This window comes from Engystomops pustulosus, chromosome 6, assembly GCF_040894005.1.
Source record: "Engystomops pustulosus chromosome 6, aEngPut4.maternal, whole genome shotgun sequence".
NCBI classification, from domain to species: Eukaryota; Metazoa; Chordata; class Amphibia; order Anura; family Leptodactylidae; genus Engystomops; species Engystomops pustulosus.
Window position 1 is genome coordinate 10,983,623 of NC_092416.1, and position 17,094 is coordinate 11,000,716.

Here is a 17,094-nt window from a genome sequence, read left to right on the forward strand (position 1 = left end):
AAATTAATCAAGTACTCTCGCTAGGGAGGAGCCCAGGAAGTATCCTTTTCAATCTGGTAGTCCCAATCCCCCTTGTTGTTTTCTACAAATCAAGGTGGTTCTTGTTATTCAAGGATGCAAAAAGATGCCCAGAGGAAGTGTTTAAGGATGTTGGTGTGCTTACTGAAGAAAAGTTTGGGGATCGATATCGATAATGGTTGGAAACAGGTAAAGAGGCCTGGGGAGTATTGTCATTTTAATGCAACCCACTATACCCACCCACAAGATTTTTTTGGTGGTCCACTTGGCAAGATCATTTTTAAGTGTCTCTAAGAATGGCCCATAAGTTGGTATGTTTGGGTGAGGTATGCTGGGATTCGGATCCTAAGATAGGGTATTGCCTCCTTCCTCCAAGTAAACGGGTATTGACCATTTAGGGTCTGTGAGGTTGTGGGGTCTAGTCTGACCCCCATCGCTACGCACTTTGACAGATTGATATTGTGGTTGCTAAAAAAGCCAAATGTATTTAGTGTCTTCATTAGTGCAGGGAGAGATGTTAAGGGGTCAGTGAGATAGAGTAGGACATCGTTCACAAAAGCCGAGCATTTATATGTGGTTCCCCCACTCTCAATCCTTTTATGTTCCGGTTATTGTGTATGAGCAAGTGTTCAATCACAAGTGCATATAGCAATGAGGATAGTGGGCATCCCTGCCTTGTGCCATTAGAGATTGTGAACAGAGCAGAGAGGGATCCATTCACTCTAATTTGAGCCCATGGAGTGTTGTAGAGGGATTTTATTTGTGCAAACATTACTGGACATAAGCCTATCTGGCCTAGTGTTGCCTCAAGGAATCACCAGTCCACCCGATCAAAAATGGTGCTGAGGAACGCTTATCCTAATGGATCATAGAGAATGTTTTTAGCGTATTGTCTCTTGCTTCTCTAGAGGGAATAAACCCTACCTGATCTAGGGAGCACGCAAAATGCTGTTAGCTGGGTCACAGCTGGGGGTCCTTAACCTCCTTTGGGATCCCCGTAATTTGTGCATGAAGAAAAGAGGAGGGGAAAGATACAGTAGGATAAATAGAGTTGAAACCATTTAGTAGTGCAGGGGAGAGTCCTGTAGGTAGGGATTTCTAAAAGGTTGCTGTGAACTCGTCAGGGCCAGGACTTTTGTCTGCTGGTAGGGACTTCACGACCTGTTGTAGCTCTTCTGGAGAGAATGGAGCTTCAAGTTGCTCTATCCCTAGTTTGGGGATGGTAGGTAACGCTGTGTCCATTATATACTGCTCCAGTGTCTGCATGGGCCTAGGGGGAGGAAAGGAGGTGGAAAGAGGGGTTAGTAGGTCGGAGCTTTACTGAGTAACTGAAATGCAATTAAACAAGAAGGGACTGTGATACCTTATCGCAGTTCCACCTATTGGGGGGAAAAGTGGCTTTACCAGGTATGGTAAACCTACTACAGTAGCTACTTGTAAACCGGTTTCGAAAAGGAGGTCCGGGCCAAGTAATAGGTAATAGGTTACAAAAATGTATGACATGACAGGACTCTTAGATAACATTAGATGAGGAGATCATGAACACATCGGTATCAGTCAACTCAAGACCCAGCTGGCGCAGAAGTTGTATATATAGTAACCTACAACTCCTGGTATGGCACTTTTCGCCGGTGGGTGGTGAGGTTGAGTGACATTGTGTGCAAAAAAAAAGGTAAGAGCACCACAAAAGAAGTCATACAGCTAAGCAAATGATCATCAAGAACAGGTTAGGGATGTCACATACGCAACTCCGTAAGGGCGATCACCATCAGTCTTCTAGGAGACGTTCCTCAGATAGGTTTCTTCGGGGTCTTTGTCTCTGAGGTCGCGGCGAGGCAAGAAATGGAGCAGCTTCTATATTTCACTGTGATTGCCATTTCTGTGGCAGTTGGTTGTCCAGTAGTGGTGCATTCCAGTCAGGAAGATGTATGTCAGGCAAGTCCAGCACTTGATAAAAGGTCTGGAGTTCTTCATTATGCGTGAGGGTCACAGTTTTGGTTTCTGAGCGGACGTGGAGCGCAAACAGAAATCCCCAACAATATGCTATATTTCTATTTTGTAACAGGGATAACAGAGGGCGCAGAGCTGCTCGCTGGCGCAGTGTCCTCCTTGAAAGGTCAGGAAAGAGTGTGATCATTGCACCGTGAAAGTCAAAACCGCCTTTCATTCTTGCTTTTTCGGCACAATTTGAATATTAAATCCTGTGCGTTCTCCGAATCCATCGGGTTGTCCGACGGCCACGGCCCCCGATTTTTGTCATGTGAAACCCCGGGCCGATGCGCCACAATCCGTTTGCGTGCGCCAAAATCCCGGAGAAATTCAGCGCAAAATGGAAATGGAAACCCAAAAAAAATGCGTCGGACAGGCCCTTAGTAAATGAGCCCTGATGTCTCTCGGACATGATGGATCCAAGCTTTTCGCTCGCAATGCTCTATGAGCTCTGTCCTTTTCAATGGGCTTATGCACGGGGCAGTTCAGTAGGGTAACATAAACTGGTGCTACTGAGAGACAGTTGTTGTCATTTGCTCACGGATATCTGTCAGCGTAGCAAAGAAATCAGATTCAAAATTTTCCAGATCATCCACTCTGTAACTCTTAGACTTCATCCTGAACTTGCTTGAGATCATGACGCCATGCACCCTTAAGGTCAGCACATCCATATCCTTTTTAGAAGATAACAGGGCCAGCAGGGCTTGGAGCACCGGGTGTCCCTTAAGGGTGTGAGCTGCAACCTCAGGTGGGGGCAAATCAGAGTGAAAGGAAGCACCCTCGGTTAGGTGTGTTGTTTCTGTTGGTAATATATTAGCTCCCTGTATAGGAGTGGTATTAGGCATCTGTGTGCTGGAAGTTGCATCCCTGGACAGGGCAAGTGATGGATGGCCTCAAAAGGGTCCTCTTAGAGGATGGGCTGTTTGCAGAGCTATTCTGCTCCCCTTCCTTGGTGGACTTCGGAGTGGGGCTCACCTGAGAGGTGCTTTGATGTGCAGCCCGCATCTTCTGCGGAGGAGCCGTTGAGCCAGCGGGAGCAGGGAAGCTTTGGGACCCTGCAGGGCTGGCAGGAAAGCTCACTGGCCGGTTTACTGGAGCTGATAGAGACGACAGCGATCCGGCCTGTGAGTGGTCAGTCCACGAGGCTCGATGTTCAGAGCACTCGCTGTGGGATCAATGTCCCCCGGGTCCCTGATGTCTGAGTCTGATGGGCGGGAGACAGGTCCGACTACGTCTCGTGCCATGTGGCAAGATGATGGCACCTGGGATCTGAGCTGGCCGTAAGTGCTGCCAGATGAGGGTGATCGCTGTTACAGGGGGTGAAAATAGTTAAATATTGGGGTAGCCGGCAAAGACCCCTCCTGCAGTTGTTTAGATAATCTCCAATGGCCGGATCTACCCATCAATAATGAAAATTTAGTCCCATAAGCTGGGCCCGGAGGGGAGCCCTCTTCACACTCGTACGGGCCCACCGATTTTTTTTTTTTAATTACTTCAACTTGAAGAAATGTTGGTATATATTAAATTAAATGTGAATTCCCACATGAGATTAGCCCTTTAACTTTCCCTCTCAGGTACATTCAGAAGTTTAAGCGTAATTCCTAGCAGCTTCTCCTCAGGTCTGAGGTCACAGTGGTAACACAGATTACTCCACTACATAGGAGGAGGACACCAGTGCTATAAATGACCCAGGAGCTTTACCCTACACCTCATACATAACAATAACCCCCATCACTCTATAACCCCCTTCACCCAGTCTGTTACTCACCCGCTGCCTTCACTCCTCTCTCTGATGTTCTCTCCAGTAACACAGATCTCGATTAGTTTTTTTCTGAGATTTTTACTTATATATTATGGGGATAGGTTATAAATAGTTAAAATGGGAAAACCCATCTAAGCTGCTCCATGGAGATGAAAGTTTTGCAGGGTTTTTTTCTTTTAGATAGTTTAGATAACTTTGTTTCTTTAGATGTGTTTTTCCAACTTGAGTGTTGGTGACGTATTCACAGGAAATGTCATAAAAACACAATAGATGTGTCTATAAGTAAAAAGTAGGTAAGGTTAAAGCAGAAATTTGCCCCGGGCAGTCACCATTCAGGACTGGTACACAGCGGCTAGGTTGTATATGGGGGCACATCACTCTGCACCGTATGGTGCCATATTTACTCCTATAATATGTCAGAACTTCAGATGTATCTGATTTTTTTTAGATAATATTTCATCTTCCATCAACTCTACACATGGGAGGTAGATTGTAATAAAATACAGCAAATAGATGATTGAAGAATTGGAAATCTATGTGGGATGTCCACAGTCGGAGAAGATCTCTTGACCACACAGTCCGCAGGTCTACACTGTCATCTGAAAGAAACATCTCCCAGAACAACAGATGAGACGTCTGTGGAAGAAGCCGACACTTCTGCTGGAACATCTGCTGCCACATTGTATTTATATAAATCATACAGTGATCATGGACGTAACGGTACTAGGGGGTGGGTAGGATGGAAGGAGGACACATGTGGATGTTACTTGTATGGACACAGCGGGGGTAGGAGGGAAGGAGGACACATGTGGATGTTACTTGTTGTATGGACACAGCGGGGGTAGGAGGGAAGGAGGACACATGTGGATGTTACTTGTTGTATGGATACAGCGGGGGTAGGAGGGAAGGAGGACACATGTGGATGTTACTTGTTGTATGGATACAGCGGGGGTAGAAGGGAAGGAGGACACATGTGGATGTTACTTGTTGTATGGACACAGCGGGGGTAGAAGGGAAGGAGGACACATGTGGATGTTCCTTGTTGTATGGATACAGCGGGGGTAGAAGGGAAGGGGGACACATGTGGATGTTACTTGTTGTATGGACACAGCGGGTGTAGAAGGGAAGGAGGACACATGTGGATGTTACTTGTTGTATGGATACAGCGGGGGTAGAAGGGAAGGGGGACACATGTGGATGTTACTTGTTGTATGGACACAGCGGGTGTAGAAGGGAAGGAGGACACATGTGGATGTTACTTGTTGTATGGATACAGCGGGGGTAGAAGGGAAGGAGGACACATGTGGATGTTACTTGTTGTATGGACACAGCGGGGGTAGAAGGGAAGGAGGACACATGTGGATGTTCCTTGTTGTATGGATACAGCGGGGGTAGAAGGGAAGGGGGACACATGTGGATGTTACTTGTTGTATGGACACAGCGGGTGTAGAAGGGAAGGAGGACACATGTGGATGTTACTTGTTGTATGGACACAGCGGGAGATAGAAGGGAAGGAGGACACATGTGGATGTTACTTGTATGGATACAGCGGTGGGTAGAAGGGAAGGAGGACACATGTGGATGTTCCTTTTTGTATGGACACAGCGGGAGATAGAAGGGAAGGAGGACACATGTGGATGTTACTTGTATGGATACAGCGGTGGGTAGAAGGGAAGGAGGACACATGTGGATGTTACTTGTTGTACGGACACAGTGGGGAGTAGAAGGGAAGAAGGACACATGTGGATGTTACTTGTTGTATGGACAAAGCGGGGGTAGAAGGGAAGGAGGACACATGTGGATGTTCCTTGTTGTATGGACACAGCGGGGGTAGAAGGGAAGGAGGACACATGTGGATGTTACTAGTTGTATGGACACAGCGGGGGGTAGAAGGGAAGGAGGAAACATGTGGATGTTCCTTTTTGTATGGACACAGCGGGAGATAGAAGGGAAGGAGGACACATGTGGATGTTACTTGTATGGATACAGCGGTGGGTAGAAGGGAAGGAGGACACATGTGGATGTTACTTGTTGTACGGACACAGTGGGGAGTAGAAGGGAAGAAGGACACATGTGGATGTTACTTGTTGTATGGACAAAGCGGGGGTAGAAGGGAAGGAGGACACATGTGGATGTTACTAGTTGTATGGACACAGCGGGGGGTAGAAGGGAAGGAGGAAACATGTGGATGTTACTTGTATGGACACAGCGGGGGTAGAAGGGAAGGAGGACACATGTGCATGTTACTTGTATTGACACAGCGGGGGTAGGAGGGAAGGAGGACACATGTGGATGTTACTTGTTGTATGGACACAGCGGGGGTAGAAGGGAAGGAGGACACATGTGGATGTTACTTGTTGTATGGACACAGAGGGGTGTAGAAGGGAAGGAGGACACATGTGGATGTTACTTGTTGTATGGACACAGCGGGGGTAGAAGGGAAGGAGGACACATGTGGATGTTACTTGTTGTATGGACACAGCGGGTGGTAGAAGGGAAGGAGGACACATGTGGATGTTACTTGTTGTATGGACACAGCGGGGGGTAGAAGGGAAGGAGGACACATGTGGATGTTACTTGTATGGACACAGCGGGGGTAGAAGGGAAGGAGGACACATGTGGATGTTACTTGTTGTATGGACACAGCGGGGGGTAGAAGGGAAGGAGGACACATGTGGATGTTACTTGTTGTATGGACACAGCGGGGGTAGAAGGGAAGGAGGACCATGTGGATGTTACTTGTTGTATGGACACAGCGGGGGTAGAAGGAAAGGAGGACACATGTGGATGTTACTTGTTGTATGGACACAGCGGGTGGTAGAAGGGAAGGAGGACACAAGTGGATGTTACTTGTTGTATGGACACAGCGGGGGGTAGAAGGGAAGGAGGACACATGTGGATGTTACTTGTTGTATGGACACAGCGGGTGTAGAAGGAAAGGAGGACACATGTGGATGTTACTTGTTGTATGGACACAGCGGGTGGTAGAAGGGAAGGAGGACACAAGTGGATGTTACTTGTTGTATGGACACAGCGGGGGGTAGAAGGGAAGGAGGACACATGTGGATGTTACTTGTTGTATGGACACAGAGGGGAGTAGAAATGAAGGAGGACACATGTGGATGTTACTTGTTGTATGGACACAGCGGGGGTAGAAGGAAAGGAGGACACATGTGGATGTTACTTGTTGTATGGACACAGAGGGGTGTAGAAGGGAAGGAGGACACATGTGGATGTTCCTTGTTGTATGGACACAGCGGGGGGTAGAAGGGAAGGAGGACACATGTGGATGTTACTTGTTGTATGGACACAGAGGGGGGTAGAAATGAAGGAGGACACATGTGGATGTTCCTTGTTGTATGGACACAGCGAGGGGTAGAAGGGAAGGAGGACACATGTGGATGTTCCTTGTTGTATGGACACAGCGAGGGGTAGAAGGGAAGGAGGACACATGTGGATGTTACTTGTTGTATGGACACAGAGGGGGTAGAAATGAAGGAGGACACATGTGGATGTTACTTGTTGTATGGATACAGCGGGGGTAGAAGGGAAGGAGGACCCATGTGGATGTTACTTGTTGTATGGACACAGCGGGGGTAGAAGGGAAGGAGGACACATGTGGATGTTACTTGTTGTATGGACACAGCGGGGGTAGAAGTAAAGGAGGACACATGTGGATGTTACTTGTTGTATGGACACAGCGGGGGTAGAAGGAAAGGAGGACAAATGTGGATGTTACTTGTTGTATGGATACAGCGGGGGGTAGAAGGGAAGGTGGACACATGTGGATGTTACTTGTTGTATGGACACAGCGGGGGTAGAAGGGAAGGAGGACACATGTGGATGTTACTTGTTGTATGGACACAGCGGAGGGTAGAAGGGAAGGAGGACACGTGTGGATGTTACTTGTTGTATGGACACAGAGGGGTGTAGAAGGGAAGGAGGACACATGTGGATGTTACTTGTTGTATGGACACAGCGGGGGATAGAAGGGAAGGAGGACACATGTGGATGTTACTTGTTGTATGGACACAGCGGGGGGTAGAAGTAAAGGAGGACACATGTGGATGTTACTTGTTGTATGGACACAGCGGGAGATAGAAGGGAAGGAGGACACATGTGGATGTTACTTGTTGTATGGACACAGCGGGGGTAGAAGGAAAGGAGGACACATGTGGATGTTACTTGTTGTATGGACACAGCGGGGGGTAGAAGGAAAGGAGGACACATGTGGATGTTACTTGTTGTATGGACACAGCGGGGGGTAGAAGGAAAGGAGGACACATGTGGATGTTACTTGTTGTATGGACACAGCGGGGGTAGAAGGGGAGGAGGACACATGTGGATGTTACTTGTATGGACACAGCGGGGGTAGAAGGGAAGGAGGACACATGTGGATGTTACTTGTTGTATGGACACAGCGGGGGTAGAAGGGAAGGAGGACACATGTGGATGTTACTTGTTGTATGGACACAGCGGGGGGTAGAAATGAAGGAGGACACATGTTGATGTTACTTGTTGTATGGATACAGCGGGTGTAGAAGGGAAGGAGGACACATGTGGATGTTACTTGTTGTATGGATACAGCGGGGGTAGAAGGGAAGGAGGACACATGTGGATGTTACTTGTTGTATGGACACTGCGGGGTAGAAGGGAAGGAGGACACATGTGGATGTTACTTGTTGTATGGACACAGCGGGGGGTAGAAGGAAAGGAGGACACATGTGGATGTTACTTGTTGTATGGACACAGCGGGGGTAGAAGGGAAGGAGGACACATGTGGATGTTACTTGTTGTATGGACACAGCGGGGGGTAGAAATGAAGGAGGACACATGTGGATGTTACTTGTTGTATGGACACAGCGGGGGTAGAAGGGAAGGAGGACACATGTGGATGTTACTTGTTGTATGGACACAGAGGGGTGTAGAAGGGAAGGAGGACACATGTGGATGTTACTTGTTGTATGGACACAGCAGGGGATAGAAGGGAAGGAGGACACATGTGGATGTTACTTGTATGGATACAGCGGTGGGTAGAAGGAAAGGAGGACACATGTGGATGTTACTTGTTGTATTGACACAGCGGGGGTAGAAGGGAAGGAGGACATTTGTGGATGTTACTTGTTGTATGGATACAGCGGTGGGTAGAAGGAAAGGAGGACACATGTGGATGTTACTTGTTGTATTGACACAGCGGGGGTAGAAGGGAAGGAGGACACATGTGGATGTTACTTGTTGTATGGACACAGCGGGGGTAGAAGGGAAGGAGGACATTTGTGGATGTTACTTGTTGTATGGATACAGCAGGGGTGTAGAAGGGAAGGAGGACACATGTGGATGTTACTTGTTGTATGGATACAGCGGGGGTAGAAGGGAAGGAGGACACATGTGGATGTTACTTGTTGTATGGACACAGCGGGGGTAGAAGGGAAGGAGGACACATGTGGATGTTACTTGTTGTATGGACACAGCGGGGGTAGAAGGGAAGGAGGACACATGTGGATGTTACTTGTTGTATGGACACAGCGGGGGTAGAAGGGAAGGAGGACACATGTGGATGTTACTTGTTGTATGGACACAGCGGGGGTAGAAGGGAAGGAGGACACATGTGGATGTTACTTGTTGTATGGATACAGCAGGGGTAGAAGGGAAGGAGGACACATGTGGATGTTACTTGTATGGACACAGCGGGGGTAGAAGGGAAGGAGGACACATGTGGATGTTACTTGTTGTATGGACACAGCGGGGGTGTAGAAATGAAGGTGGACACATGTGGACATTGCTCGATGACTGCCCCTTAAAGTTACAGAAATTTGACTTTTAACACTTTATATTACTGTAGCTCACCAGGGCCGGATTAAGGTTGTTGAGGGCCCCTGGGCGCAAAATCTGGTGGAGGCCCCTATTGAATGTAGTCCAGAAAGTGAACTGCAATCGTTATATGGAAGCAAAAGTATAGAAGGGCAGGAGATCCAGCATCCGAAAGAAATGTTAGTGAGGAATCGCTGGTAAGTAGAGATGAGCGAGCACTAAAATGCTCGGGTACTCGTTATTCGAGACGAACTTTTCCCGATGCTCGAGTGCTCGTCTCGAATAACGAACCCCATTGAAGTCAATGGGAGACTCGAGCATTTTTCAAGGGGACCAAGGCTCTGCACAGGGAAGCTTGGCCAAACACCTGGGAACCTCACAAAAGATTGGAAACACCATGGAAATGGACAGGAAACAGCAGGGGCAGCATGCATGGATGCCTCTGAGGCTGCTTAATCGCACCATTATGCCAAAATTATGGGCAACAGCATGGTCATGACAGAGTGACCAAATGAGGCTAGATAGCATCTAAAACATCCAATAATTGACCCTGACACTATAGGGGACGGCATGCAGAGGCAGCGGCAGCAGTGGCAGGCTAGAGAGTCTCATAGCGACATACCCTAAATGGACTCAGGTTTCACTAAAGGAGGTGAGCAAGAAGCGCTGAAATGATTTCCTATGTGAACAAAAGGTTGACGGTATATTTAGTCGATAACAAAGCATGGTGGCGACATAGTGACCAAGTTCCATAACGTATCTGGTCAAACACCCGAAAAATTAGCCTGACACAGCTCTTTTGATAAAGGGACGACATGGGGAGGCAGCCATGGAGACGACTTCCATGATTAAGAGTGACTACTGGGGCATCCATATTGCTTCTATGATTGAAACTTCAGGTCTCCAGCATGGTGACAGATGGGCCGAGTTCCACTATGTATCTGGTGAAACACCTGAAAATTCTGCCTGACACAGCTCGTTTGATAAGGGGATGATGTGCTGCATATCCTCTCGTGCTCCAGCGTCTGTGGTATAGACAGTTGAAAGTTGCACATGGAGACATTGGTGGACGCTGTGGAGGATCGTGGAGGCGAAATGGACAGGAAACAGCAGGGGCAGCATGCATGGATGCCTCTGAGGCTGCCTAATCTTGGGATGGAGCTGGCGGTCCGCTGCCAGGCGAGCTTTTGCCTGTCCAAGCCCCTGTCTCTCGGCTCCTCCCCACCCAAAATGGGCCTGGGGGCCAGAAGCGTTTACTTTGAAAAAATTATAATTTTCAAAGCAGGCCGGGTCGTTTGAATATTTCACCTAGGAATAATGGAATAGCATAGTGGTTCTATTTTTAATTGTTTTTACGGAAATGGTTCCATGATTAAGAGCGACAGTATGGGGCATCCATATTGCGCTGCTATGATTGCAACTTCAGGTCTCCAGCATGGCGGCGACAGATGGGCCGTGTTCCACTATGTATCTGGTGAAACACCTTAAAATTCTGCCTGACACATATCGTTTGATAAGGGGACCATGTATGGAGGCAGTAAACTAGTAGTAGATTAAAGGTGCTGCAGTTAAAACTATGTTAGTTGGATCTTGGGATGGAGCTGGCACTCCGCTGCCAGGCGAGCTTTTGCCAATCCAAGCCCCTGTTTCTAGGCTACTCCCCAAACAGCACTTCTAAGAACCTTTTGTATAAGATCAAGTGTAGTAGCGTTCTTATAAGTTTGGGATATGGCGGGTGAGGGGAATGTAAACAGATGCGCAAGAAGCGCTGAAATAATATCGGTAAATGATAAAAGTTTGCCAGTATATTTTGTGGATTACACAGCAGGGTGGCGACAAAGTTAACAAGTTTGATGTGGAATGCCCTGTAATAGCTCTTGGGCGGTGTGCCTTTTATCGCCTAGGCTCAGCAGTTTGAGCACCGCCTGCTGTCGCTTAGCGACGGCACTGCTGCTGTGCCTAGAGCTACCGACTGATGGCGCCATGCCCACGGATGGTAATTCGGAGGATCTTGGGATGGAGCTGGCGCTCCGCTGCCAGGCGAGCTTTCGCCAATCCAAGCCCCTGTCTCTAGGCTACTCCCCAAACAGCACTTCTAAGAACCTTTTGTATAAGATCAAGTGTAGTAGCGTTCTTATAAGTTTGGGATATGGCGGGTGAGGGGAATGTAAACAGATGCGCAAGAAGCGCTGAAATAATATCCGTAAATGGTAAAAGTTTGGCAGTATATTTTGTGGATTACACAGCAGTGTAATCAACAGATGCGCAAGAAGCGCTGAAATAATATCGGTTAATCATAAAAGTTTGCCAGTATATTTTGTGGATAACACAGCAGGGTGGCGACAAAGTTAACAACTTTGATGTGGAATCCATGAAAACAACCCAAATTTCTGCCTGACACACCTCGTTTGATAAGGGGACGATGTATGGAGGCAGCTATATGGACGACTTTTGGAGGTAGCAATGGAGACAACGTGTGGAGGCTGCTATGGAGACAATTTAATTTGGATAGTGCCTGTATGTGGCAGTCCAAAAAAGTTTTCAAACCAGAGGAGCAGGTAGGTGGCCCTCCAGAAAAATGAAATAGATTGAGTGCCTGTATGTGGCAGTCCAAAAAAGTTTTCAAACCAGAGGAGCAGGTAGGTGGCCCTCCAGAAAAATGAAATAGATTGAATGTCTGTATGTGGCAGTCCAAAAAAGTTTTCAAACCAGAGGAGCAGATAGGTGGCCCTCCAGAAAAATTGAATAGATTGAGTGCCTGTATGTGGCAGTCCCAAAAATTGTTTAAAACAGAGGACCGGGTAGGTGGCCCTCCAGAAAAATTAAATGCATAAAGTACTATAGCTAGAGCCAGTGGGCCCTGTCAAAAAATAGCCAGTTTCCTCTGCTTCAGTGTACAAAGAGGAGGAGAAGGAGGAAAATGAGGAGGAGTGCATAAATTATTCAGGTTGAGCTTCCTTCACCTGGTGGAGATTGGAAATTATGAGAAATCCAGGCTTTATTCATCTTAATAAGCGTCAGCCTGTCAGCGCTGTCAGTCGACAGGCGTGTACGCTTATCGGTGATGATGCCACCAGCTGCACTTAAAACCCGCTCGGACAATACGCTAGCGGCAGGGCAGGCAAGAACCTCCAAGGCGTACAGCGCCAGTTCGTGCCACATGTCCAGCTTTGAAACCCAGTAGTTGTAGGGAGCTGTGTGATCATTTAGGACGATGGTATGGTCAGCTATGTACTCCCTCACCATCTTTCTGTAAAGATCAGCCCTACTCTGCCGAGACTGGGGACAGGTGACAGTGTCTTGCTGGGGTGACATAAAGCTGGCAAAAGCCTTGTAAAGCGTACCCTTGCCAGTGCTGGACAAGCTGCCTGCTCGCCTACTCTCCCTCGCTACTTGTCCCGCAGAACTACGCACTCTGCCGCTAGCACTGTCAGAAGAGAAATACTGTTTCAGCTTGTGCACCAGGGCCTGCTGGTATTCATGCATTCTCACACTCCTTTCCTCTCCAGGGATGAGAGTGGAAAGATTTTGCTTGTACCGTGGGTCCAGGAGAGTGAATACCCAGTAAACGATGCTGGAATAAATTCTTTGAATGTGAGGGTCACGGGATAGGCAGCCTAGCATGAAATCTTCCATATGCGCCAGAGTACCAACGCGCAAGAATTCACTCCCCTCACTGGCCTGACTGTCCATTTCCTCCTCCTCCAACTCCTCTTCTTCTGCCCATACACGCTGAACAGTGAAGGACTGAACAATGGTCCCCTCTTGTGTCTCGCCAACATTCTCCTCCTCTTCCTCCTCATCCTCCTCCACCTCCTCCGATATGCGCTGAGAAACAGACCTGAGGGTGCTTTGGCTATCAACAAGGGAATCTTCTTCCCCCGTCTCTTGTGAGGAGCGCAAAGCTTCCGACTTCATGCTGATCAGAGAGTTTTTCAACAGGCCAAGCAGCGGGATGGTGAGGCTGCTGATGGCGGCATCGCCACTGACCATCTGTGTTGACTCCTCGAGGTTACTCAGCACCTGACAGATATCAGACATCCACGTCCACTCCTCATTGTAGACTTGAGGAAGCTGACTGACCTGACTACCAGTTCTGGTGGAAGTTGACATCTGGCAGTCTACAATCGCTCTGCGCTGCTGGCAAACTCTGGATAACATGGTTAATGTTGAATTCCACCTCGTGGGCACGTCGCACAACAGTCGGTGAGCGGGCAGTTGGAGGCGGCGCTGCGCTGCCCTGAGAGTGGCAGCATCTGTGCTGGACTTCCTGAAATGCGCACAGATGCGGCGCACCTTCGTGAGCAAATCAGACAGATTGGGGTATGTCTTGAGGAAACGCTGAACTATGAGATTTAACACATGGGCCAGGCATGGCACATGTGTCAGTCTGCCGAGTTGCAGAGCCGCCACCAGGTTACGGCCGTTGTCACAGATCAGTCTGCGCCGTGATGCCCTGTAATAGTTCTTGGGTGGTGTGCCTTTTATCGCCTAGGCTTAGCAGTTTGAGCACCGCCTGCTGTCGCTTAGCGACGGCACTGCTGCTGTGCCTAGAGCTAGCGACTGATGGCGCCATGCCCACGGATCGTAGTTCGGAGGAGGAGGTGGAGGAGGGGTGGGAGGAGGAGGAGGCATAGTAGGCCTGAAAGACCTGGACCGAGGTAGGCCCCGCAATCCTCGGCGTCGGCAGTATATGACCAGCCGCAGGGTCAGACTCGGTCCCAGCCTCCACCAAGTTAACCCAATGTGCCGTCAGCAATATATAGTGGCCCTGCCCGGCAGCACTCGTCCACGTGTCTGTGGTCAGGTGGACCTTGTCAGAAACGGCGTTGGTCAGGGCACGGATGATGTTGTCTGACACGTGCTGGTGCAGGGCTGGGACGGCACATCGGGAAAAGTAGTGGCGGCTGGGGACCGAATACCGAGGGGCTGCCGCCGCCATAAGGTTGCGAAAGGCCTCGGTCTCTACTAGCCTATAGGGTAGCATCTCCAGGCTAAGGATGTGGAGATGTGGACATTAAGGGCTTGGGCGTGCGGGTGGGTTGCACTATATTTCCTTTTCCGCTCCAGCGTCTGGGGTATGGAGAGCTGAACGCTGGTGGATGCTGTGGAGGATCGTGGAGGCGACGATGGGGTTTTTGTGCCAGGGTCCTGGGCAGGGGGCTGACTATCAGCTGACACAGGGGAAGGAGCAGTGGTGTGCACGGCCGGAGGTGAACGGGCTTGGTGCCACTGATTGGGGTGTTTAGCATTCATATGCCTGCGCATACTGGTGGTAGTTAAGCTAGTAGTGGTGGAACCCCTGCTGATCCTGGTTTGGCAAAGGTTGCACACCACAGTCCGTCGGTCATCCGGTGTTTCCTTAAAGAACCTCCAGACTTCTGAAAATCTAGCCCTTGCCGCGGGAGCCCTTGCCACGGGAGCTTCACTACGTGACACATTTGGCGCTGATGCACCAGCTCTGGCCCTGCCTCTCCGTCTGGCCCCACCACTGCCTCTTCCAACCTGTTCTGGTCGAGGACTCTCCTCCGTCTCAGAAGCACTGTGTTCACCCGGCCTCTCAACCCAGCTTGGGTCTGTCACCTCATCATCCTCCGATCCCTCAGTCTGCTCCCCCCTCGGACTTCCTGCCCTGACAACAACTTCACCACTGTCTGACAACCGTGTCTCCTCATCGTCGGACACCTCTTTACACACTTCTTCCACTACGTCAAGAAGGTCATCATCACCCACAGACTGCGACTGGTGGAAAACCTGGGCATCGGAAAATTGCTCAGCAGCAACCGGACAAGTGGTTTGTGACTGTGGGAAGGGTCCAGAAAACAGTTCCTCAGAGTATGCCGGTTCAAATGCCAAATTTTCCTGGGAGGGGGCAGACTGGGGGGGAGGAGGCTGAGGTGCAGGAGCTGGAGGAGTGCCGATTTCGGTGACATGGGTGGACTGCGTGGAAGACTGACTGGTGGACAAATTGCTCGAAGCATTGTCGGCAATCCACGACATCACCTGTTCGCACTGTTCTGGCCTCAACAGTGCTCTACCACGAGTCCCAGTAACTTCAGACATGAACCTAGGGAGTGTAGCTCCCTGTAGCGTTCCCCTGCTCCCTCATCAGCAGGTGGTGTCTGACCCCGCCCAGGACCACGGCCTCTGACCCCTGCAGTAGTTGGACGCCCACGTCCCCGCCCTCGTCCTCTACCCCTAGCCCTCGGGTTAAACATTTTGAAAATGAAAGTTTTTAAACTTTTTTTTTGTGTTTTTTTGTGTTTTTTCGTTTTTAAAACCAAACGATGCTATCCTATTGCTATGGCTATTTTCTAGCCAAGTATTACAGCACACTGCTATGCCAGATGAGATGACGCTGAGTTATGAAAAAATAAACGTAAAATAAAAAGTAAATGGCAGACTGTGCCTAATTGAAATCCAACCCCTAATAAATTGTCCCACTTCGGTCTTTGCGATGGATATGTGCGTCACTAAGAGCTAAACACAACGGTAGCAAGTCTCACTACAAATTCCTCACAATATGGTAGTAGATGCACTACAGCAAGGACAGCCACCAGCAGATCAACCAGAAATAAAATACAGGCAGTCCCCGGGTTACATACAAGATAGGGTCTGGAGGTTTGTTCTTAAGTTGAATTTGTATGTAAGTCGAAACTGTATATTTTATAATGGAAGTTCTAGACAATTTTTTTTCTTTTGCTCCAGTGACAATTGGAGTTTCAATATTTTTGGTGTAATTGGACGAAGAATTATCAACAAAGCTTCATTACAGACACCTTACAGCTGATCATTGCAGTCTGGGACTATAGTAAAGCATCCAGAGAGCTTCACCAGAGGTCACAGTGGGCAGAGGGGTCCGTCTGTAACTATGGGTTGTCTGTAAGTCGGGTGTCCTTAAGTAGGGGACCGCCTGTATATAACGCTATTGTAGGCCTAAGTAAGCCGTTTGGATTCTCCTATGGCTATTTTCTAGCCAACTATGAAAGCACACTGCTATGCCAGATGAGATGACGCTGAGTTATGAAAAAATAAACGTAAAATAAAAAGTAAATGGCAGACTGTGCCTAATTGAAATCCAACCCCTAATAAATTGTCCCACTTTGGTGTTTGAGGTGGATATGTGCGTCACTAAGAGCTAAACACAACGGTAGCAAGTCCCTCTGCTAATTCCTCACAATATGGTACTAGCTGCACTACTAGTGCCAGCAAGCCCAGCCACAAGCAAATTAAAAAAAAAAATGTATAACGTTATTGTAGCCCTAAGAAGGGCTGTTGGGTTCTTGTAGAATCACTCCTGCCTAACACTATTCTAATAGAACACCCTAACGCTTTCCCTGACCAGCAGCAGCTCTCTCCCTAGCGGCATCCAGACACAGAATGATGCGAGCAGCGCGGGCAGGGGCTAGTCTATTCCAGGGTCACCTGATCTGGCCAGCCAACCACTGCTATCTACGTGTAAGGGTACCACGTCATGCTGGGTGGAGTGCAGAGTCTCCTGGCTTGTGATTGGC

General features: G+C 48.8%; 2 protein-coding genes across 3 annotated transcripts in view; both read left to right on the forward strand.

The window, feature by feature from the left end:
* Nucleotides 1-17,094, forward strand: part of LOC140134567 (myeloid cell surface antigen CD33-like) — a 336,522-nt gene that overhangs the window by 116,203 nt on the left and 203,225 nt on the right. The gene's annotated exons all lie outside the window — the stretch shown is intronic.
* LOC140065212 (C3a anaphylatoxin chemotactic receptor-like) overlaps nucleotides 115-17,094 on the forward strand; it is a 30,663-nt gene continuing 13,683 nt past the window's right edge. Inside the window, exon 1 of the mRNA XM_072112815.1 lies at nucleotides 115-207. Within this exon, the coding sequence (XP_071968916.1) occupies nucleotides 115-207 (93 nt within the window). The remainder of the gene's footprint in view (nucleotides 208-17,094) is intronic.